This window comes from Oncorhynchus clarkii, chromosome 9 (assembly GCF_045791955.1).
Source record: "Oncorhynchus clarkii lewisi isolate Uvic-CL-2024 chromosome 9, UVic_Ocla_1.0, whole genome shotgun sequence".
NCBI classification, from domain to species: Eukaryota; Metazoa; Chordata; class Actinopteri; order Salmoniformes; family Salmonidae; genus Oncorhynchus; species Oncorhynchus clarkii.
The window spans coordinates 23,596,177-23,621,771 of record NC_092155.1 but is presented as its reverse complement, the minus strand read 5'-3'; the positions used below and the strand labels follow the sequence as shown (position 1 = coordinate 23,621,771).

The window sequence follows — 25,595 nt, the reverse complement described above, 5'->3', positions numbered from 1 at the left end:
GTATCCCATTAGCCGATGCCAATATACATCTGTTGGTCACAGATACCTTAAAAAAAAATCTGCCTCACAATGGGCCTTAGGATCTCATTACGGTATTTTTGTGCATTCAAATTGCCATCAATAAAATCAATTGTTCGTTGTCCATAGCTTATGCCTGCCCATACCATAACCCCATCACCACCATGGGGCACTCTGTTCACAACGTTGATTTCAGCAAACCGCTTGCCCACACAACGCCACACACGTTGTCTGCGGTTGTGAGGCCGGTTGGACATACTGCCAAATTCTCAAAGACGACGTTGGAAGCGGCTTATGGTAGAGAAATTAACATTAAATTATCTGCATTGTGTTGTGTCACAAAAGTAGTGGCCTTTAATTGTCCACAGCACAAGATGCACCTGTGTAATGATCATGCTGTTTAATCAGCTTCTTGATATGCCACACCTGTCAGGTGGCTGGATTATCTTGGCAAAGGAGAAATGCTCACCATCAGGGATGTAAACAAATTTGTGCACAAAATTTTAGAAAAATAATATTTTTGTGCGTATGGAACATTTCTGGGTTCTTTTTATTTCAGTTCATGAAACATGGGATCAACACTTTACATACGTTTATATTTTTGTGTTTATGTTTTTGTTCAGTGTAAATTTGCTGTTTATATTTTTGTTCAATGTCAATCAAAACTAGACATTGAACTGACGTCTGTGCCCAGTGGGACACCTTTTTTCCCCATCATTTTAGTCGTGTAGCAGACACTTTTGTCCAGAGTGACTTACAAATAGTGCATTCATCTTAAGATCGCTAGGTGAGACAACCATGCATCACAATCGTAGTTAGTTAATTTTTCCTCAAAGTAGCTATGAACACAGTCAGAGCTAGTAAGAAAGGAAAAGTGCTAGTTCAAGAAAGGCAAGGGTGTTACTTTTAATAACTATTTTTGTGCGGGGGGAGAGACGTACACACACAAAAGGGTACGCACACACACAGCAGCAGTGTACTAGGGTTTCCCAATGGAAACTATTAAAGCAGTTAATTGCGTCATCAGTCATCCACAGTTGAGATATACTGTTTAGTGGACTTTTTGGATATATTGAAATGACTCGTGGTTGAAATCTGACTTTTGAGTGCGCATGACTGTGTGTGTGCGCATGCATAAGTGAGTGTGCTAATAAACGGCACGATGTGTGTGTGTCCAGTGCATTTGACTGGACTGCGGTGCATGGGCTGGCTGGCTCCGAGTCAATCCATCAGCAGCTTATGCAGTGTGTGCACTTCGGCCCCACTGGGACGGACGGCTACAGTACAGCACTCTTAGCCAGCTAAATAACACTCCATATACCTGCTGTATTGCTCCTCATTCTCTCACTGCCTCACACCAAGTAACGAGCAGACATGCCCTACAGTTTATGGATAGCTTTTAAAACTTCCACTATATTTATATTTTACAGGTTGTGTTTTGTTGACTATCATTCTTGTCATTCATTATTTTTTTTATATATTGTTGCAGTAGTGGTTCAGTGTTTCTCCTATATATGTTTTTTTTGTGATTTGTCCCAGGCAAAGATAAGTGTTCACCATCAAAATGCCAACTCAAAGCAACCTCTTCCAGCCTTTGTTTCTCCATCCTTTTTTTCCATCCTTTTTTCCCTAATTTTGCTTTCCTTTCTTGTTCTTTCTCTTCCCTCTTTGTTCTCTCTCTTCCTCTTTCACTGTGTCTTACCTTCTGCTTCTCTATCCCCCTTCGTTCATTTGGTTAATTAGGGAGCACACTAGCATCTGTTAGCCTCCAGTCTGCCTCTGTGGCATTTTCTAGCGTGGCACACACCTAGCCCAGCTCAGCTAATGTGATTGTGAGACTCCGCTTCAGTGCATATTTTTCACTTAAGATCCAGGACAAAGGGAAAATGAACATTTTCCTTGGCCAATCAGAGTTTTGTGTGGAATTAGAAAAGTAAAATTAGTCTCTGAACAGTTTGCAATAAGCTTGGATCCAATTGCGCTTCTTCTGGTTTATGGTCAGCGCATGTTTTGGGGTAGCGGTACAAAGAACGTCACAGAAAGCATTGTGTCAAAATCATCCCTCCAAGGTTTTTGTTTGTGCACTATCCATGCGTCTCATTTTTAACAATGCATTCGACATTACTTGCAGCGGAGTATTGTGTCAACCATTTTGAACGAGTCAGTGTTTTCTGAAAGGTGTACACAGATCAGAGCTAGGGTTTGGGGACCTTCTTTAAATGTAGATTTTGGCAACTGGTGCTCATCAAATACAGGAGCTTCAAAAGTAGTAATGTATATTGTCACTAAAGAACACATCTTCTGAAAAGACCTCTCAGGGTAATGAGATGAGGAAACTGGTTGCTGCCAGTAAGACAAAGGTGACTTCTTGTCACATTGGGAAAATGCCAGTTCGTGTGTGTGTGTGGTACACAGACAAACAGGCTTCCAGACGTGTGCGCACACACACACACACAATATTGACCTCTATATCTCATCTCCTCTATCCTAGATTGGGACCCGGTGGAAAGACGTGGCCACCAAATGCATCAAAGGCCACTTCCAGCCCCTCCTCCTATTCTACTCCAACCCAGACGGCAGCGCCATCTCCGTAGATGACGCCTCGCGCCAGAACTGCGATCATTCCCGCTACAAGACCCCTGTCAACGGAGACGTCCAAGGTATACAAGACATCGGACAAAGGAACATTCTCTTTTCGTTCCTTTTATGGGAAGAACTACACAACTAACCCTAGAGTCATGGGAACGTTCCAGCACATTGAGGGGAATAACTGCTTTCAATTTACAATTCAAAATCATGCAGAAAATGTTTTTTTCCAGAATGCCAAGTCAAAACCAAGATGTGCTTTTGCGATGCAGATGCAGTCTATCTAATGATCTTTGACTTGAGACAACTTGAGACCAAAATTTGTTCTTGGTCTAGGTCTTTTGGAGACCAGATTAAAACGGTCCCCCTTTCCAAATTGGTTAAACCACCGTTCCTCAGCTTCATCTGTACCAATTCCAAGGAACCACATACCACGTTTATAAAACATAGTTTATTTTAATTCATGCTTAACAAGGGGGTGCTATATTCAAGTCATGCAGTAAATTCTCAGCCAATACGTTCTTCTAAGAGTAGAGTTCTGCAGCACCAGCCATTTGGAAGTAATGTCAGCAAGTGTTGCCAATGGTGTGACTGTGGTTAACTTTTTTTTTTTTTTGACGGCGTGTGTTGAAATGCACACTTAACCAAATGATTGCCACTGCCACAGAGCAGTGGTTCTTAAAAGTTTTGACCAGAACATCCTTGAAATATTTTGGTCAAACCGTGAGCCCCCTGCCAGATGACCATGAATAGCTTTTTATTAAGTGTCAGCCCCACCACATTCAGTCTGAGTGAGAATTGTAAAAAAAAAACGTTGTACAGTACACGTTGCAGTGTGGACATAAAAGTGATGGGGTCAATTGGGTCTGTTCGGGATGGAATTTTGGTGTCTTTTGAAGACATTCATGTCAAGTGTCTAGACTGTGGATAACCAGAAAAGACGTGCTATTTATTTTATTTAACTAGGCAAGTCAGTTAAGAACAAATTCTTATTTACAATGACGGCCTACATCCGCAAAACCCGGGCCAATTGTGCGCTGCCCTATGGGACTCCCAATCACGGCCGGTTGTGTTACAGCCTGGATTCGAACCAGGGTGTCTGTAGTGACGCCTCTAGCACTGAGATGCAGTGCCTTATATCGCTGCGCCACTCGGGTGCCCACTTCTTTTTTCGTATGATTTATTTATTTCTGACGTCAACCTCAACCTTAATACTCGTTGCTGTTGGCAATGGCAGGAAGTTGTTGATGACAACAGCTGAACATTTCTTTGTGGGGATTAAAAACATTTTGGATATGTTTGGGGTGGGGTGGGATTTATCCCCCTTAATGATCCTCCCTCTAACTCGCTGAGCTGGCCTCGCCTCAGGTCGTCACGTTGCCATGTTGCCTTCAGAGGCAACAGACGAGCTTAAGAAGAAAGAGCGACCATTTAAATGTTTGTCATCAATTTCAGTTATCACACATTTTGTTAACTGGGTAGCGCTCCACTTTTTTGTATTTATTTTTAATGATTGGGGATATTTGGGGAATTTACTGAAAAGCTAATGGCATTGCATTACAAAATACCTAAGAATTGCTTTTTGGGATTGATAAAATTGATCCCAACCCTGATTTTTCTCATCCTCTTCTCCTTTCCGACCACCCAGCGCCTGAGTCTACAGTTCCAGGCCCCAAGAAGCTGGACCTGACCAGGGAGAACCTGAATGCCCTGCTGGGCCTTGGCGGCTTGAAACAGAAGAGCCAGAACCCCTCTATCCATAGTTCCACCTTTACCAGGGGCAGCGGCCAGACTAGCGGGGGCCGAGGACCAGGTACGACGGTTGGGGGGTGGGAGAGAGAGAGGTATTTTTACATACAGGCTCTGGTCGAAAGTAGCGCACAATATAGGAAATAGGGTGCCATTTGCGATTCAGACTTAGTTATTATTGCACATTCCTTTGTTATTGTGGAGCATGGCGTAATGTCTGCCCTTGTTTTGGTCCCCCTTTGTTGTTACTCCCTGCTTAAAGCCAGCAGCTCAACTGTACAATGTGTTTTGACTGTTTTCTATCCCCCAGCAATGGAAAATGTTTCCAGTAGCTCAGGGCTTTTGAGAACAGCAAATCCACTCTGAATGACTGACAACAATAGCAGTCAAGTACCTTGTGGGAAAAGCGATGAATTGTCCTCACAACACTTAATTCAGGCAATGGAGTGACTGCAATGTGCATGCCGTAAGACCAAATTCTCTTATCATGAATTCAATTGGAGGCCTATATCTTGGAGAGCTGGGAGTGATCATAGCTCATATTCACGGAGAACCTGTTCTAGCACATTCTTTGTGCTACAGAGGGTGGGTCTGAAATGACCGCAGTGCATAGTTCTAGTTCTCTCCGTCGTCTCTGACTTTCTCCTACATGGCGAGAGATAACACTCGGAAGGAGAAGGAAATGGTTTCTGCAGCTCCACGGGTTCCACCTCGGTGCATTTCCCCTCACCCAGCAGACAAGCCCGCCGTATACATTAGCACATTGGTCGGCCCTAAAGTTCCCCCCACTCTCCCTCCTTTACACACTCCGCACTGTTCAATGCGTCCAGGGGTCTAGTCGGTATAGAGGGGAGTGGGGAAGAGGAGGGATTGAGGGTGTGGAATATGGAGAGGGAGTTGGGGTGGCCTAAGTTACTGTAGTTTTGTCTCTCTTCTTGTATTTGGCTTTAGAAGGAGAAAGTTCCCACTTGCGTGTTTGACTTGCTACACATTCTTTTTGCTGTGTTTCTGCCCCTTGTATTGTCTATTGGAATTTCAGTCACTCTGTATCAGTTTCTCAAAATGACTGAAATGGAATGTGTTACATAATGTTTCTTTCTCCCCGTCTTGCAGTGACACTGGGCACCAGTGATCCTAAGAGCCGTCTGAAGGACATATCCAGAGAAGTGGCCCAGAAGGCAGTGGATGTCCGGGGGATGCACCCCTCCAGGAGAGACCAGGACAAGATGGAGAGGAGGAGACAGGATGCCCACTACAGAGGTGTTGAACTACACACAGGCACACTCTCTCACACACATATACACACACACAGATTTACATGCACACACACATAAAGAGATAAATAAAATTAAGATATGATAACCCTTGACACAACGGTGTACACAATGCACACGCAACCCACCATTATCAACATACATAACATCAAATCACCTGACCAACACCAACGACTAGCATTTCACTGTACTGGACCTTACATAATCAACCAGACATGGTGGTTTGGGAGCATTGTGTCAGGATAAGGATTAGAATTCTGACATCTGTTCAAGCCTGCCCTCATCACCCCCCCCCCCCAAATTTTAATCTCTAACCCTCTGTCATATTTCTCTCACCTATCCTGTCATTTAATTTCTCTGAACACCAAAGGGGTAGAAACTAGGGGCAAGGTGCTAGGAACTGAAAATGAACTAGCCCCCAAATCCACCATGCAACCACAAGTGTCCCTGTTAGCACCAGGCTCACGTCCCTTTGTGATTGAATGCACCAAGCTAACAGACGCTAGCGTCATGCCCGTGATGAATGGCGAGACTGGAAGTGACACTATAGTTGATGTAAGTGAAATAAATCCATCTCTAGTGCTGCTCGTGAACAGGCTAGCACTCCACTAAAAAGTTGACCTCAAAGCTACTGGACATACTTGGAAAAAGAGAAGCATAAGAAAGTTAGCATTCGGGTCAGATAGGAAGTGTTGATGTCAATGGGAGACATTGGCTTCATCATAAAGGGCACCCTGTTCTCGATATAGTGCAATATTTATGAACACAGGTTTTTGGTCAAATGTAGTGCACTATGTAGGAAATATAGGAGTTAGTGTTACCAGAACACATTACCCAGTTTTCCTCTAGCATAGTGTAACTGTGTTGATTTTTAGCTTCCAACCCTAAAAGACAAATGTGCTGTGTTTTCATCACAGCCATAGTTAAACCATCTGTCGACACACACAGACACACACACACACACACAGCTAACAGAAACTCTTACACAGATCCACTAACAGGCGCACACGCACACACAAGTCTCACACACACGCCATGTGAACAGTTATGTTCGAGGTGATTTAACTCTCGCACGCCCCGTCAGCAGAATCCATCTCTGTAGCAACTCTATCTCTCAGGAGAGGTTACATCTAAAGCGCTGTGGAATATAACCTCTCATAACTTTCTCTGTACACCTGAGACTCAGTGCAGGCCTCAATCCTAGATCACACACCCTGTCATGTTATTAATGAATATTAATATGATGATTTAGGAGACACTAACCCTAACCCAAAGGGATTTCCAGTTATAAAACATACACCCAGATGTGCGCGTGTGTGTGTGTATGGGGGGGGTATCAAACCCACAACCCTGATTTTGAAAGAACAATGCTCCATCCAACAGAGCCATTGGAATCATGAGAAGGCCAGTTGTTATTCAAAATCACCCAAATGTTAAATACTGGTCCCTTAGTGCATCTCCTGTTACTCCTTGTTCAAGCGCTCCATCAGTTAATAGAGTTGGACGGTAATTAGAAGAGCATATTTTTGACAAGTAAAGCTTTAACAGTGTCTCTTTTTCTCATTTGACATATGTGGCCCACAATGTGTTACATGGACCCAGCTGGTCCACGATTACACCAATTATACCACGGGCTATTGCATACTGCACACCTTGTTTTGTGGTACAAACACTTTTTGTCCCCTGTAATGGTTTTAGGGCTTAAAAATGTTTAATCCGCTTCCATTAAAAAGTGCTAGTCAATTGTTTCTATTTAGATTTTATTTTTATATTCCTAAGCGAAAGAAAATTTGATAGAGGTAGTACTGTATGTATAGTAGCTTCATGCTCTGCTAGTGGTGGATACAGCGAGGGTACAAGTGTCATCCAGTATAGAAATATCGAGCTTGTGTGTGCGTGTGCCCCCTGGTCATATCTTTTGAAAGTGGCGGGCATGACTCGGTGTCCTTGAAAGACAACCACACACGCATACAAACACTTTGTCCTCTCAATCATGCACATCTCCAGGCCACAGACTCATCAGTTCAAGGAGTCATGGACAGCCAGCAGGGAATACACACACACACACACACACACACACACACCATTCATCAATAATATCTTCACAGACGTCACAACGTCAGGTCACTTCCCCTACTGCTACACCACAGAGACACATACGGCCTCCCGGCGTCCATTATTTACACCTTCCTCTTGTCTACAGATGTACAGTACCAGTCAAAAGTTTGGACACACCTACTCATTCAAGGGTTTTTCTTTATTTTTACTATTTTCTACATTGTAGAATAATAGTAAAGACATCAAAACTATAAAATAAAACATGGAATCATGTATTAACCCAAAAAGTTTTAAACAAATCTAAATCTATTTTATATTTGAGATTCTTCAAAGTAGCCACCCTTTGCCTTGATGACAGCTTTGCACACTCTTGGCATTCTCTCAACCAGCTTCACCTGGAATGGTTTTCCAACAGTCTTGACCGAGTTTCCAAATATGTTGAGGACTTGTCGGCTGCTTTTCCTTCACTCTGCGGTCCAACTCATCCCAAACCATCTTAATTGGGTTGAGGTCAGGTGATTGTGTAGGCCAGGTCATCTGATGCAGCACTCCATCAAATCAAACTTTATTTGTCACATGCGCCGAATATTTCAAGTGTAGACCTTACCGTGAAATGCTTACTTACAAGCCCTTAATAACCAACAGTGCAGTTCAAGAAGATTTAAGAAAATATTTCCCAAAAAAGTAAAAAAAAGAGTAAAAAATAATAAAAAGTAACACAATAACGAGGCTATATATAGGGGGTACCAGTACCAAGTCAGTGTGCGGGGGTACAGGTTAGAGGTCATTTGTACATGTAGGTAGGGGTGAAGTGACTATGCAGAGATAATAAACAGCGAGTAGCAGCAGTGTACAAAACAAATGGAGGGGGGTCAATATAATGGTCCGGTGGCCATTTGATTAGTTGTTCAGCAGTCTTATGGCTTGGGGGTAGAAGCTGTTAAGGAGCTTTTTGGTCCTAGACTTGGCGCTCCGTTACTGCTTGCCGTGCGGTAGCAGAGAACATTCTATGACTTGGGTGAGTCTCTGATCATTTTTTGGGCCTTCCTCTGACACCGCCTATTATGTAGGTCCTGGATTGCAGGAAGCTTGGCCCCAGTGATGTACTAGGCCTTAGCACTACCCTCTGTAGTGCCTTACGGTCAGATGCCGAGCACTTGCCATACCAGGCGGTGATGCAACCGATCAGGATGCTCTCGATGGTGTAGCTGTATAATGTGTTGAGGATCTGGGGAACCATGCCAAATCTTTTCTGTCTCCTGGGGGGGAAATGTGTTGTCGTGCCTGTCGTGCCCTCTCGGAGATCATCTGTTCATCTACTCTACGTCTCACAAAGTCACGGCGGTTGAAACCAAAAATCTCAAATTTGGACTCATCAGACCAAAGGACAGATTGCTAGCGTTCTAATGTCCATTGCTCATGTTTTTTGGCCCAAGCAAGTCTCTTCTTCTTGTTGGTGTTCTTAGTGGTTTCTTTTCAGCAATTCCATCATGAAGGCCTGATTCACGCAGTCTCCTCTGAACAGTTGATGTTGTGTCTGTTACTTGAACTCTGAAGCATTTACTTGGGCTGCAATCTGAGGCTGGCAACTCTAATGAACTTGTCCTCTGCAGCAGAGGTAACTCCGGGTCTTCCTTTCCTGATGCGGTCTTAATTAGAGCCAGTTTCATCAAAGCGCTTGATGGTTTTTGCGACTGCACTTGAAGAAACTTTTTTATAGTTCTTGACATTTTCACATTGACTGACTTTCATGTCTCAAAGTAATAATGGACTGTCATTTCTCTTTACTTGTTTGAGCTGTTATTGCCAAAATATGGACTTGGCCTTTTACCAAATAGGGCTGTATTCTACCCCTACCATGTCACAACACAACTGATTGGCTCATTTTTTTTTATTTTTTACAACGTACTCCTCTTAATTGAAATTCATTCCAGGTGACTACCTCATGAAGCTGTTTGAGAGAATGCCAAGAGTGTGCAAAGCTATCATCATGGCAAAGGGTGGCTACTTTGAAGAATCTCAAATATAAAATAGATTTGGATTTGTTTAACACTTTAAAAAAAAAACATTTTTTTTATTTTTTGATGTGTTCACTATTCTACAATGTAGAAAATAGTACAAAAAAAGAAAACCCATTGAATGAGTAAGTGTGTCCAAACTTTTGACTGGTACTCTATGTCCCTACAGTAAACTTCACCACGACCCCATTGTTCACATCCCACACTACGCCCCTGCTGTCTTCCTTGGCAAACCCTGTGTCTTGGGTTGGAATGGCATTGAAAGTCAGTTGCTGCACTTGGCAACGTGTCACAATCTACTGGCATTTGGCATTACAGGCGGCAGTTTGGATACTATGCCAGCTCGACTGCAATGTTGGAATCAGAATTATCCCTGCTAAAAAAGTGACTTTTTCCTAGCGACCTTGGACCATTAAACCACCCACTTCTCTCCTACCACCCTACTTTGGCCTCAGATTAATTGATGGGGTTTTGTTTGCATCTTTTCAGTCAAGCCTTGGCGTAATGTCGCCAAACATGTTTATTTTTTACCTTGATAGTTTTTTCCTTCATATTTATTCCTTCATGTACAGCAAAACCTGTAGAAAAATATTTCCACATCCTTTTAAGTAGCAGACACACCTCTAGGACAATGTCCTTACAAAACATGTACCCACACACTGCACCTATCCTCATAAACCACTTGAACATAAAATCCTTTCATTCAGGTCCAATCCCAGAGAGGTACTCACGCTCCACCTCCCCACCGGAGAATGGCTTCAAGCAGTACCTGGATACGCACCTGTACGCCAGCCAGGGCAAAGGGCCCACCAAGACAGAGAGGACCCCCCACTTTGGTGGCAGGTCCTCCTCACACGAGGGGCCTCCTCGCTCCCACTCCAGGGTCCATGTACATCCAGCCCCTCCCAGCAGTAGGGGCTTCGGTGGCGGCCATTACAGCCGGAGACTGGAGCAGCTCTCCAATGGCTATGACACAGACAGCAGCCGGGAGGGCAGCCGTAATGACAACTCCAGCTCCAGCAGCAGCGGTAGTAGCAGCAGGCCCAGTCGGCCATGGAAGCCCATGCGTGAGGTGCTAAATGTGGATAGTGTGATTAGCGGTGGTGGTGGAGGGGGTCACGAGCACCGGCAGCACAGCCCCCACCGGAGACCTTCCAGCCAGGAGAGGACGCCACCCCCCAACGAAAAAGACATGGACAGGGACTTCACATGGGGTGGGCGTGAAGAGCACAAGCCCAAGAGCCTGATGACCATCTATGAGGATGAGCAGCGTCCTGAAACGGGCGGCAGCCGCAGTTCGGTGGAGTCGGAGGGAAAGGACAGGTCAAAGGGCACCACTGTGATGGCGAACACACTAAAGGTGCGCAGCGACAACTGGAGGATCCAGCTCACAGAGTCAGGATACGAGAGCAGCGACCGGCTTAGCAACGGCTCGGCCAACCTGGACTCACCCGTGGTGGAGAACTTTATGTCCAAAGAGCTGAGGCCCATACCTGAGGTTCACCTGACAAGGTAAACAGGAGTGTTATTTTTTGCCTCATGTTGTTGTTTCTCTAAGATCATATATCCAACTTCATTCAGTACTAGTTTGTTGATAGACACACCTTGTATTCACTCACTCAAACAGTTCCAAGTCAAACGCTGTCGCTGCCTTCCTCCAGCTATAATCTCTTTGTCACTCGTGTTATGATTCGACTGAGAGTCAAAATCGCTGCCATTTCTGAATAATTAAATGGTAAAAACAACTCATTCTAAAAATAGAGTAATACATTTTTTACGTAAGTGCACATGGAGCAGAATCTACCAACGTTATTGTACTAGGGTCGTCATTTGTCTCGGGAGGGTGTCTTGTTTGACGATGATCCCACAGTGGTGTTTCCATTATAACAACATAGTTAAATATGTTAATTAATCCCGATGTATATAACAAACATTAGTATACAATATAAATATATTGCTCAATATGTTGGAGTGAATAATCTGTTTTTTGATGAGTCAGTGTTAAGACTATATGAGTCTTGAAATGACTAGTATTAAATTAGACATTCTATTGCACTCTTGGAGCTAGTAACATAAGCATTTTCCTGCACTTGCTATAACAAATGCAAATCTGTGTACACCAGCAATAAACTTTGATTTGATAATGACTATATAGAAATCCATGTACAAATCTGTAAGTGAAATCTCACTAAGGCTTTAATATAGATCATCTCAGAGGCGATCGTGAAACGGTATCTAAACACAGTAGCTATTGTATTGGCATCCTACGATTCAGTGCTCCACTGCTGTTGGGGCACAATAAGTATTGACTTTTCTCAGTCTCCCGAATTCATCAATGCACCAGCCGAGAAGAGCAATGGGATGTGAGCCATACATTTACCAAAATAAAAAAGCTGTTTTTGTGGATTAGTATCGTATTACTCCACAATAAATCAGATACAGAACAAAGTAGTGTGGAGTAAATTGGATTTCCGTGTTTACGCTAGCAGTTTAGATCCAACTTAATCTTTTCAAAAGGTCAGTTGGGGGAAAAACCTGCATGCGGAGAGACACCATACAAAGGGACATGCATAGAACGGCCTTTGTCATGTGGCATCAGCGTTTGACCCTACTCAATTTGTGTATTTCAGGGACCCTTTCTCTCACCGGAGAGGAGACGACTCCAAGGCCCACATCTTGCACTCCTCCTTCTCCTATGGTAAGTACTACAGGGTAAAGTTTCCCCTAGGTACAGATCTAGGATCAGCTTCACCTCCCCCCAATCCAAACCTTAACCATTAGTGGAGCAAATGCAACACACTCCCAACATCATTATCTAGGGGCAACTTCATCCCACTCCATGGTGGTAAGTAACTTATGCTGCTTTTTGACTGACACCGATGATAGACTGGTGTATACACCCTGATGTTATACTAAGGGAATTGTGTTAAACATTGGGGTTAATCCTTTGTGGAAATTCGCCGTTAGTTGTCCTGCCTCCCGTGATGTTTTGTGCCAGTTACCTTTCGGCCCTCACTCCTTATTTGTTTTGCTTGTTTGTAAGTTCTCAGAAAAGCCAAAGCATCTGGCAAAATCCTCACGTTACACCCCACCTTGTCGTCTTGTCCTTTGCCCAAAGCATAAACACTGAAAAAATATGAAATGAGGCAGCCGTGCTAATTTTGAGTCAATATTTTGGCTACCTGGATGAGATCTCATCTAGACTAAATGTATTATTGTGTAGACGATGGGGGGGAAATGAGCAGCTGAAACTTTCCGATGGTAGGAAATATACTTTTCTGTCAGTCGCTTAACCCAATGTGTCTGATATAGAGGTAAAATAGACTCTGGTGCGGTCATTATCAGAGAATGATAATCTTTGTCAATACGTGCTTCAGAAGTTAAATTGTTTTGCCCCCGAGATGTTTATTGTGCAGTATAAAGTCTAGAGATATTAAGAAACACCACTCTGTAATTTCCTTGATTTATAGTCCCATCAGTTGTGCTAAGGTTAGAGCCCAATGGTGGCGATTTCTTATGCAAGAACTCATGGGATTGGTTTCTCATTTGCTGGACCGGTCCTTTTCCAGAGCAAAGTTAATGTGTGCTTTGCAGTGCACAGAGCGTAATATGATGTGTTCTGCCCTGAACAATGCATGTATGAGCCTGAAAAGTGGTAAGGAGAAGGGTGAATATCAATGTATCCGGTATTTTAATACTTAACCCTTAATTTGCAATGTCATTTTTAACACTTAACACCTAGGCACCCAGTTTCAAAGAGAAGTGGAACAAATCTTACAAACTAATCAATAACTCCTGTGTCTGATTGAAGGCAACAAGCTTTTAGTACAAAAAACGAGTAAATACAAGTCAGGTTTACGACTAGTTATAATAGCTATTTTATCCCCCAGAAGAAATTGAGGGAGATTAGTTGATATGAATAGCAGCAGGGGGGGCTCAACGCTCGTCCACCTCTCACATACTGTATCTGTTTTTCATCACGTTCCCACTGTCTGAACCATCCATTCCAAGAGATAAATAGATTTTTTTTTGTAATGCTCCAATTTTTTTTTTTTTTTTTTTTTTTTTTTTTTTTTTTTACCTTTATTTAACCAGGCAAGTCAGTTAAGAACAAATTCTTATTTTCAATGACGGCCTGGGAACAGTGGGTTAACTGCCTGTTCAGGGGCAGAACGACAGATTTGTACCTTGTCAGCTCGGGGGTTTGAACTCGCAACCTTCCGGTTACTAGTCCAACGCTCTAACCACTAGGCTACCCTGCCGCCCCAATCTACGGCAGCCCTTTTAAACACCCGTCACCAATTCTCAGAATTGTCCGTGGAGTTTGTCCTTACAGAGCAGGAATGATGAGCGAGCTCACGGGGGCCTCCCAGCTGTGCCCAGCCAGGCAGAAAATGCCATGACCCGGCCTGTCAGAAGGTGGCATTCACACACACATAAATAAAATGCCATTTTCTGTGGCACCACACTTTTCCCCCTCCCCTCCTTTTATTTTGTCCTTTCATCTCAATAACAACAAATGGGGTGAATGCGAGGTCTCAAACATCAGTGTTTAGAACAGCGGGATGGTGGGTTGGTTTTACGTAAGTCTGGTGAGCTGACTAATCGAAGCGGAAAAGGGTTGTGTTTTATGTCTGGCCTGTGAGCGTCTGTGTGTGCAGAGCAGAGCAATCCATGTGGAAACACTCCCTGGCAAGGAAACAAACACTTTTGAAGCCTTGATGTATTTATCACCGCTGCGATTTCTGATCCCCCTTAGGTCTTTTTTTCTTCTGGATCTGTAATTTTTTAGCAGTTTGATTTAAAACAGTGGGGATCAATTAAATCGTATTTTAATGCATTCACAATTGTATTAGCTTATTGCACACACAGTAGGCCTACAAGAGAATCCATTTATTTCATTGTTCGGGCACCACTTTGATTGCTGTGTTCTTGGCTTCCGGTGATATATAATCTGTAACAAAATGTCAGATCTTTCCAATTTTCCAACTATTTATATGCCAACATTTTAGGAAGGCTGACTTGTTGATAATCTGAGTGTTCGATATTTGAGTCACCCTACTTGAGCCAGGGCTGTTGCCTCTACTCCCAGCCATTTGCAAATTGTATTGACAAGCTCCAGCAAATGTTTTTGAATTAAATTTGGCAGGAGTTCAGCTGTGAGCCCGGGCTGCGCTGCAGTTTCCAGAGGTCCATTAGAGGCTAAAATACTTTTTAAGATCAAAGCTGGCCAGGATTCAGTACAGACGTAAATAGTAAACACCATTTTTATAAACAACAAACCTTTGTTTTGTCTGGATATTATGTTACGTCTACAAAAGTAGAGTAGTCATAAAAGTAGAGAATATGGATGTTATGTCTAGATCACTTCTGGAACAGCCGTCCAGACTTTGCCTACCTAAATGACAGCGTTACATTGTGTTTTTGTTGCCGAGATGCCAGCCTAACCACAGGGTGCTAAAATGGATAGAATGCCTTTAGAGAAGGCATTCTGTCTGTGTGAGGGCTTCGAAAGGTCAAGGCTGCTGGGAGATGGGTGGAAAGTCCAGCGTCTTCAAACGGTTGTATCCAAGCAGTAAATCATGCCCTCGCTTGATTTACTCCGATTGGCTCCTGTGGTTCCCCAGACACTCGTCTGGAGGCATAGACACACCCTGTTGTGCTAATTTCTTGTTTTGCTATCGTGTTAGCACAACATCGCTAACACTTACTGAATATGGCCCCCCTTCTCCTTCCTCAGAATATCGACCTGTTTCATTCACAATGAAAGCCATATTGTGCAGTGTCAAACTGCCCCAACTGAACACCTACATGCACCAACCTCTGTCACCAAGACACAAACTGTCTCTATTTATCAAGGCTGAGAAATTATTTCTATGTAGGTGTTAATTTGTCTGTGAAAGACAGAATGTTTTGAGCAAACAACAATTTTAAAATATTAAAGTCAGTTGTACAACTGAATGCCTTCAGCTGAAATGTGTCTTCCGCGTTTAACCCAACCCCTCTGAGTGAAGTTAACGTCGTTGTGTTCAGGCTTTTGTGGTGGCGTGTATTAGTGTGTCTAAGACTTAAGGCATGCTTTTGTGTATGCTCGCCCACTGCTTTTGAGAGCACGCCTTGGCTCTGCTCCCTCAGCCTGTTTAGATGAAAAGAGTGCCTTTGGCTCCCAATGGGTAACCAAGCACAACCAAAGCATTTCCATGTTCAACAAAAACTTAATAGGACTTCTGCATATTAATTTCAAACAATTATCCAGTCATGTAAGCTACCAAATCTCTCTCTTTTTTAATACTCACATTTTAATGAAGATAGTAAATAGATAAATCTATATTAAATTCATGGAAATTATTAACATAAAGCAGTTTCCGAGAAGGATTTCTTTCTCAGTCCTGTGTTGTGTTACTGTGCTTTGGTCTATCGCGCATCCAAAATGACACCCTGTTCCCTATACTGTGCACTACCTTTGACCAGAGCTCTATGGGCCCCGTTCAAATATAATGGAATATTTAGGTAATAGGGTGGCATTTGGGACGAAGCCTATGACTCAGCAAGTTGGGAGCTGGGTTGTAATGCTCCCAGGCTTAGAAAGCCCATTGACACCACTTAACAAGCCTGTGACTGATGTGTTAAACTTCGTGTTAATGCCCTGGGATAGAGTCCAAATTTATATTGCACCTTTCTGCTTGATGTTCTCAGACTGGGGTCCTATCAGCACTCCCATAAGCCATACCGAGTGGGTGGATTATGTTTAGTGATGAGACGATTTAATTTAAAAAAAGTGTCAATATTTTCAATATTCAACAATATGAACAGGCATTGGAGTTAATAACTATTGTATTTATGAAATTCGTAATGACTTTGAAATGAATAATTGGTTAAATTGTCAGCATTTTAACAGTCTGTACTTTGCCTAAGTAAATGTGGAGTTGACACCCCAGAGAACTGATCGATTAATGTACAGACTGATCGATTAATTTAAAAGTGTGAATTTCAGCAACGTGAAAGGTCAGTCGCTTGTGAGATCTGATATCTTTGGATCCTTGCCATCCACACCAGCTTGAGTTACATCCCTCTGATCAGTGTCTTATCTAGTTTCAAGCTGGAAAAGGAACTATCTTTAGGTGTCAATAAATACTCTCGACAGCTTTTGGGTCCTTTGATTACTCAGATGTACCATCAGATCGAGTTTAAACTTGTCAAAGGGCTTTACATTTTTTGCCATGGTTCTCTTTTTCTCCTCCCCATAATTGATTCGCACGAAAACTGAATAGGTAGTGTGAATGCAAGTATGATTGATGTCAAGGAATTTGAAGGACTGCAGATCAGCAGAAAACCCCGAGCTCTACAAATCTTGACTCGGCAATCTTGAAATTGAAACATCTGAAGTTGTTTCATTTAGTTGCTTCAACACAGCTATTTAAGACGTTCAAAAAGCTCTTAAATTCCGGTTTCATAATTTTTCATAACTGGGAGAGGTTGGAGTTTGTGACACCACGTGAGATATTTGGTAAGTAACCTGAAGCTCCTATATAGATGCTGAGCTATGATCATAGAGTTCTGAAACAATGTGATTAGTAAGATGTTGATTTGATTCACAGGTGTCCTTTCGACTGCTCAGGATAGTCCCATTCACTGAAATGGGATCAGTGGCATCAGTGATTTTGGTCCACAGAAACAGTATCTTCGTATAAAAATCACCACTGGAACACTAAATATTATGTACACAAACACCAGAGGCCATATTCTATCAAAGACAGTGAAGCTGGGTGTACACTACATGATTTTGGCCCTGATTTGGCTGTCCCAAACAGATTTTTGAGATCGGAGACGATGTCGTTGCCTACTCTCGAGCAAGAGCGACGACGACTATTCGTATGCGTTCACAAGCAATGTTATTCAGTTCAAAATGTTGGCTAGATATTTAAACTCTGTATGGCAAGCGTGAATGTCTGACTGAAAACATTTGAGGCTGCTTTTGAGCCACAGCCTGTTTTAATAAAAAATAATAATAATTACAATTTAAAAAATATATAGTATTCATAATACAAAAATCAACTTACATTGCTACATCAAACATGTCTAACAAAACAAATCACAGGTATTGACAAGAAAATACTCAAACATACAAAAAATATCAATAAAATAATTTTTAAAAAAAAACAATTTTAGTGCAATTGTATTCACTCTGGAAAAAAAATGAATTATAATGATTCAGGAAGATGTTATTCTTGTTATTGTTCACTAGGGCCACAGCTCGTTCTAGCTACGTTAACAATCTAATGACATCATCACATTGTTTTCACAAGAGAGCATGGTATGGAGAATCCTCACGACCAAGTGAAGAATCTTGGAGTGTGTGACACCCATTTGTACCAGATCGTTTAGTGTGGGCACCACTGCGTTGGCAAGACCAAAAAAAAACTACAGGAAAGATGGTCGTTAAATGTGAGCGGCTCAGCGATGTTAGGATTTTGAAAGTAGTGTACACCTGGCATTACTGGGTTTCAAAGTGTGTGCTCTTTTGGATTCATCCAGTAAAACACATGTATTTTTACAGTGTTGAACCAATGTAAAATGTTGTTTCTTATGGCAGCGTTAGCCGCACCGTTTCTGAACTATACTGTTGAACTTGTTGTGCCCGTAAGTGCGAAGAGATGGAACAATACCACATTACTTTATTAATGCACCGTATTACAGAGGTATGCATCACCTAAGTTGTTGGTCTCTAATGCATATAGTTTTACAACTATCAGAGTGACCCCAACTCTGCCGTTAACCACTTAAGAGATTATTCAACCATTGATTTGATGGTAATCGAATTGCCGGTGTCTGAACCATTTTGGGATCTGGTTAGAGGCATTTCTCTAACCGGAGAGCCGCAGCTGCCTTGCTCTTTGTTACACAACAGCTATGCTCCCCAGTCCCTCTGGTTCTCTCGGCAACAGCCGACACGACTGTAAAGAAGAGAGGATTTGCTACTGTAAGAAGCAATGTAGTGGAGGGCTGTAAACTGCAACCCACTTTGTTTTCGTATTGATATTGTTATGGTTGCTTGCCAAAATTTCAAATGACGGACTTGGCGACATAAGCACGCAGTGTTGAGAGGGAGAGAAAAAAGGTCAGATCCCAGCGTAATAAATGCATGCCAGCTGAAGGGTTTTAGCAAGCAATACTCCTGCGGAGAGCACAAAATAAAGGTAAAGTTGAGAGGGTGAAAGCGGAGTATGTTTACACATCACAGACAGTCTAAGCCTTATAAAATGATGCACATTTTTCAACCATAAACTTTTAGCCACACTTCCTATGAGAGTCCAAGGGCCTTAGAGGTTATATTGATGCACGTCTCTTTGCATTGACATGAAAGGTAAAAATGACATGTCCCGACTTTCTTGCCCTAGTTTATTTTATTCGTGGTCATGCCCTTCTCTGCAACTGTCTGACTACCACTGATGGCTTCCTATTTAATCTGCTTGTCACTTGCTTTGTTGACATAGCTCACTGGGTCAGGCTCTGCCACTGGGGCCTAAATCTGCAAGGTGCAGAAAGTCCAGATGCTGGACACCCTCTGCCTGTCACACCCCCACCCCCCTCGGTTCAGGGTACGACCCTTTCCCCCTGTCCCCCTCTCCCCACTGGGTTGAAGTCCTCACTTTGCATTAGCAAGGATTAGCATCATTAGCCTAAAGGCTAGCAGATTGGCCTGGGCTTTGGACTTTAGCTTTCTCTGAGGGGCCTTGGCCTCAGTCATGCCGGAGCAGACAGTGGTACATGGGGCCCGAAGGCACTCTACCAGACTGCCTCTCTACTTTGATGTGTCCTCCCCCAGCACCGGGCTAGGCCCACAACCAAGTTAGATAACATGTCTGTGCTAGAGACAGGCAGGAAAATACTGTGAGTCTGTTCAAACATGGGATCAGAGCAGAGTCACATAATTTGTTTGGGGTTGTGTCTGTGAGGTTAAGGGTTTAAAAATGTTTTTTTGAAAAGTCATTTTGAGTACTTGATTTGGAATAGGGCAGTCTTGTTTGTGTAGCTGTAGCAATCTACAAAATCAAATGAACTTATTATTATCTTCCAGGTGAACACCCAACAAAGTCTCCGGACCTGCAAGATGCACATCTCCTCAAATTGAGTCCAAGATTACAAAGGTAAAGCATGGTTATTGTATTACTTACAGTTGAGTGAACGGGTTGTTTCTTTTGATTATTTGATCTGTAAACTGGATATAGAGTAAAGATTCCGAAGATTGGTCTCTGCTATTCACCCATTTTGAAGTACAGGTACTGATGCTAGTGACAAAGTATGCAATCTTATTCTGGATAGACTGTTTCATTGATGTATGTTTTTTTTCTTCTCCCTGCAACAGAAGACGAGCCTTCCGATATTCGCCTGGAATTCTGGAGAGGAGGGACGTTATGGATGACGAGCAGGAGGATAATGTCGATGGCAGCCCCAGCCTGGTCAGCCCCTTTCCCCCATACCTGGCCAAGACCAGCTCAGAGTGGAACAGCTCCGACAACCTCACACGGCCCTTCTCCGAACAGGAAGAGACCAGGCCACTGGTCCCCAGAGAACCCTCCCCCCAACTCCATTACCAAAACCTAGCCCCGCCTCTCCCCCCAAAGACTTACGCCCACCGATCGACAGACCAGTCGGGCTTCCGCTCTTACCAGCTCCAAGAGCCCTCCCGGACGAGCCCCCGGAACGAGAGCAAAAATGGTCCGATCCCTTCCCTCTCAAACACCACCCTCCACAGGTGGATCGAGGCGCCCTCCGAGCACAAGCTCTCGTCTGATGCAAGCTCCAAGTCAGGCTCGTCGGACCAGGACCGGAACGATCTGTCAGCCAGTGAGAGTGGAGAGGAGAGGTTTCCCAGCCCAAGGCCAGGGGATGACATAAATGACCTAGACTCCCCGATCACACGGGGGATGGTTCTCCCCATGGTCCTCCCCACCACATACTTCTCTGTGGACAACTGTATGACGGACACATACCGGGCCAAGTACCACCAGAGGTCCACCCTATACACGAACACTAAAGGTGGGGAACAACACGCTGGTGAGAGCGACCTGGGAGATGGGTTTCTCCCCATCCCTGAGGCCCAACCTGCAGAGCTCCCCAAGAACCGGCCTGAATCAGGTAAATGGAATTGTCTGTAGATAATTTGCCACAGGACGTGGAAAACACTTGGAGCCCTAATTGTTTGTGGTCATACCCACTTCACCATTTGTTTATTATGACCAAAGTAAAAGCATGTTCCTGCTATAGATTTGTTTGTCATCAATAAATGTTACCAAAAGGACCAGAACTTTCATTAAAGTCTATTTGTGTGGTGGATAGTGTTTTCTTTGTGTGTTCTAATCTATGTCTCTGGTCTTTTGCAGGTTACTCCACCAGTAAACATACTGCAAAATGGAATCCTGTAGCAACCAAAGGACTTGATGAACATGGGTTTCTATGATAGAAACTCCTGTTGAAGGGCCTGGTACGAAAGCCACAGTTAAAACAATCATCTCCTACAAGTTTTGAAACCTTCTTATGGTGATGCTTATTTGTACAGATCTCATATCAGAAGTCCAACATGAATCTGGAACGCCAAAGAGATTGGTAACTCCCAAAGGCAGTAACAACTAGTCTGAAGAGTACTTTTCAGTTTAGCAGTAGTCACAGGAGTCTTGCGCCACCCCGCAGAACAGTCTTTCTGCAGAACAATCTTAGTACCATTGTGATTGTGGCCACTAGATGGCAACAGCAGTAATTGTGGATTTGCACAGTAGAAAGCCCCCAAAACTACAGAAAGAGGATCTAAACCTGGGATGGTTATTGGTCAACGCAGAGACCTCCTCGAACTTTCTTCCAAGGTCATCCACTGAGTTGAATCACAGAAAGTCTCCCACGAAGCCACTTTTTCCCCTTAAGAGATTATCAAATAAAATACCCTTAACAATGACAATAACCCATCTCGAACCCATTTACAATTTACACAGATAATTGATGGAATGCTTGTATTTCTTTCTGGAATTATGCTAATTTCAGTGTTATACGGTTACTGTGCTACTTCTGCCTATGTGACAATGCAGGGTGAGGTAGATAAGCCTTGAGCAGGTTTTTAGTTTTAGTCTTCAGTGTGGATTCATTCATTCATTCATGGAATAAGATTTTTTCAGTTTGTGGACACTAGGGCTGGCACAATTACCGTTTAACTATGTGACCAACGATTATGGATTAAGACTGTCATGAAAATAAAATATGTCATAACTGTAAAAAATATATACATTTGCAAACAAACAGAAGACTGAAGATGGGACGGCTGGGCATTCGTGCAGTTGAGTCCCTTTCTGTGATAATATGGACTCTTAACAACGTGATGAAACTTGGTTGCTCCTTGCTGAAACAAGCAAGGTGGTGCCTATGCAACGCACCCCACAATGCAGCAGCACACATAGAAATGGAATGAATAGACCAGGCTTGGAACCTCTAATCCTGGCAATTTGACTGGTAAACTCATAGGTAAACTCAATGGCTGCCTGGTATTGTGATGCAATATTTTCAATGGTTATGTAGATTGTTCATTCAAATGTGACTCATGCAATGAAATGTATTTTTTGTAATGTGAGTTGAATCAACAAATCACAACACATATTGATGGGTACTCTAGGTTGAAGATAATATATAATACATATCTTTACTTCCTACTTTGCGCAAAGATTGTGGATGAATGAAGATCGTTCACTCAGGCCATTTACCATAGATTTTTTTTCTCAGTTCCTGTCTACTTAAGCGGGTGGCTCTCCCATAGACACCAATGCAATAGCATCTGGGCCTGGTCTACTTAGTTCATTGACTTCCATTTAAAACAAAAAATGTGACAGTGGGATTTCTCACTTCATCTTCCTTCTCTGCTATGTGTACACTCGCCTCCAGTCCACCCATTATGCGATAATTGACTTGAATGGAGACACCTGTTCTATGCATTCTATGTATATGGCAGCACATGCAGGAGCGGAGAAAATGTACATCTAAAAAATATAGGATTATATGTTTTTTTTGCTGTTCTAATGTTATTACAGAGACTGCGGTCATTTGGCTGGCCAATTGCCGTTATCGAAAATTCCATGATCGTCACAGCCCTAGTGTACACTCATCCATTGTTTTCGTAAGAGCCAGTTGGGGAAGACGAGAAGCCCTAAGGATTCCTAAAGATTTATAAAATGATTTATTATTTTGTATTTTAAAAATGATTATAAATTATATTTTCTATAATTTAAATGATATTCTGATTTCATCTCTTCAGTTTGTGTTGGAAAGGGAACGTTTAACAATGAAGAGGAAAAAAAATACTAAATGTGGATTTTTTTTTTGTGGTGGTCTCTGAGGAGAAATATTTTGCTAGCTAATCCAGCCATGTCTAGGTTCTGAGGGCCTAGCCATCTGCCAACAGTGACAGGGAAGACTAATCACATTTTGACTGGGTAGGACCGTTTTTACAGTATTGTTTTAAACTTCCGCTTTTTCAAAGGCCTAGACACTTCACTCCTGATCGTATGAGCAGTAGCCTAGTTCTCCCACGGTCTAGCTAGCTTTTGTTGCCGTGTGCAGCGTCTGCAGCCACAACTGTTATCGAGGAGGATGTTTTTTCTAATTTTTTAACATCACCCTTCAATATGAACTTTTTAACAAGATGTTAAGTTTCACATTTTCATAGTTTGGTGAGTGTCACTGTTTTTGCAGCACGCGTGTTGTTAGCTATCACTTTGAAAATATGCGTGTGAAACATTGTTGCATTTAAACATTAGATCACTGGTTACTTTGTGTGCTTAACGTGATAAAATGTTTGCAATAGGAAGTAATAGTTGTACATTTAATGGTTATGATTGGGGGCTTCTGACACCTTTTGATGTGTCACTTAACGCTAGGCTATTGCTGACTGTGATGGTGTTAGGCTACCACAGATTATTTAAACTGTTGTTGTTGGTCGCATTATTCCGTGACAGCCTGATGCGTGGCTCAGGTCGGTTTGATTCATTAATGATGTCATCAAAAAACATTGCTACTCTTTCATTAGAGCTAGTGTAAATGTTCACTTTTTTTGGGGGAGGGGGAGATGTTTTAACCCCAATAAAGTCCAATAGTCACGGTTCGTAGGAGCACTACTTTAAAATGGATCCCAAGGGTCCCTTTATGTGGCCACAGAATCTGTTCTAGTCCGAGGTTGAATGCGAGTTTAGTGATTGTTAGGAGAGAAACGTCTCAATGCATTGGCACAGTATGTTATCTGCCTTTCAACTGTGTATTCCCTAGGAAGCAAATTGCCGAAGTGGGAGGGACTAACCAGACTTGTCCAATAAGAATCGCTAATTTTCATAAACATTCGCTGCTATGTTTTTATACGTTTTCTATCCCTAGTTCGGATCGCAATACATTCTCTCTCACACTCCTTTCTAGATAGATTTTAGCTTCTTTGTCTGCTCTTTTTAATGTTGCTCCTGTCCATACTGGGTAGTATGTTAAAGGTATGTTAGGTCAAACCATGCTTCTATATATTTGTCTTCTACTCCTGGGTCAAATACATGTGTCAAATACTTTAGGTGTGTTTAAAAAAAAAAAGTTTTCCCCATACATTTGAACCAATAGAATTTGTTCCAAAAGTCCAAACTCCAAGCTAAATCAAGCCCACAGTATTTGACATATGAATTTGACCGAGGTCTGTTGGTTTATCTAATCTTAAGCCTAAACCTCAAGGATGGATTGAGTAATGGATTTTAAGAGTGTCTTAATGAGGTAGAAAAGGCCTGCTTTTCCACAGGTATTGTTCTAGCTTGATCCCCAGAGATGATCACATTAGCTAGTGATGCTGTAAAAAGTTATGTTTATGATTATTTCTGTTGTCAAATATGTTTTATATATTGCTCGGCAGACTTCACTGCACAGTGCCTTTTCTATTTTTCTATGTCGAGAAGAGTTGAAATAGGAGCCATTATTTGTACAAAACTGCTTTTATAACATTTGATTTCATTTTTGATTAAAAATAGTTTAATAAACCATTTTATTTAACCATAGCATTGTCTACATGTTTTATTTTAAACCATGAAATTCCCACTATTTTAAGTTATTCTCATTACATCATTAATGTAAATAAAAAGCCTACTTGGGGTAAATGTGATCTCTGAAAAACAAAATCTTACGTAAACTATTGTATTTTATGGATACATCTGTCCATGAGAGAGTAGGGTAAATGCAATTGAACACCCTATATGAAGTTATACATGTATTGTAAGAGTAAATGGGAAGCTGAGTTTTGATATGGAGCACAAAAGGTTTAGCAATGGGGGCTTGGAAACCCGAAGCTCTGCTGCCATCTACTGCATGGAGGAGATGTGGACAACATGTAAACAAAGTGTGTGTACCAATAATGTCTCCTTTCTCCAGAGGGGTACACTACAAAGAAAGTTAATCTATTCAGGATTTTCTAAAGCTAGCCAGCTAGCTTCCCTTCCAGCTCAGGCTTCATCTGTACTACGATGGTGGATATTGCTTGTCTGCCTTCCACTAACTCCAGCAGGTTTGTAAATGCGCATGCATGTCGCACGTGGCTAGTTGAACGCCGAACTCTTTATTGAGATGATGAAGCATCAATCAATGGGCAAGTCAGTGCCACATTTTCATTTGTGTTGAAATTAAAATGAAAGAAAAGTTAATTTCCAAATTCAGCAGGCTACTACGGCAGTCAAGAGAGGACATAGTACATTCGAAAAGTATTCAGACCCCTTGACTTTTTCCACATTTTGTTACGTTACAGCCTTGTTCTAAAATTGATTAAATAGTTCCCCATCCCCTTCAATGAACAATTTTTTTTATACATTTCTGCAAATATATATAAAAAAAACATATT

At 42.3% G+C, this 25,595-nt stretch overlaps 1 protein-coding gene across 1 annotated transcript in view; it reads left to right on the top strand.

The window, feature by feature from the left end:
* LOC139416098 (inactive ubiquitin carboxyl-terminal hydrolase 53-like) overlaps positions 1-23,775 on the top strand; it is a 60,813-nt gene extending 37,038 nt beyond the window's left edge. Inside the window, exons 10-17 of the mRNA XM_071164381.1 lie at positions 2,510-2,678; positions 4,253-4,417; positions 5,467-5,613; positions 10,411-11,215; positions 12,334-12,401; positions 19,782-19,851; positions 20,070-20,842; positions 21,088-23,775. Of these exons, the coding sequence (XP_071020482.1) occupies positions 2,510-2,678; positions 4,253-4,417; positions 5,467-5,613; positions 10,411-11,215; positions 12,334-12,401; positions 19,782-19,851; positions 20,070-20,842; positions 21,088-21,164 (2,274 nt within the window). The 3' untranslated portion in view covers positions 21,165-23,775. The remainder of the gene's footprint in view (positions 1-2,509; positions 2,679-4,252; positions 4,418-5,466; positions 5,614-10,410; positions 11,216-12,333; positions 12,402-19,781; positions 19,852-20,069; positions 20,843-21,087) is intronic.
* The last annotated feature ends 1,820 nt before the right edge of the window (positions 23,776-25,595 follow it).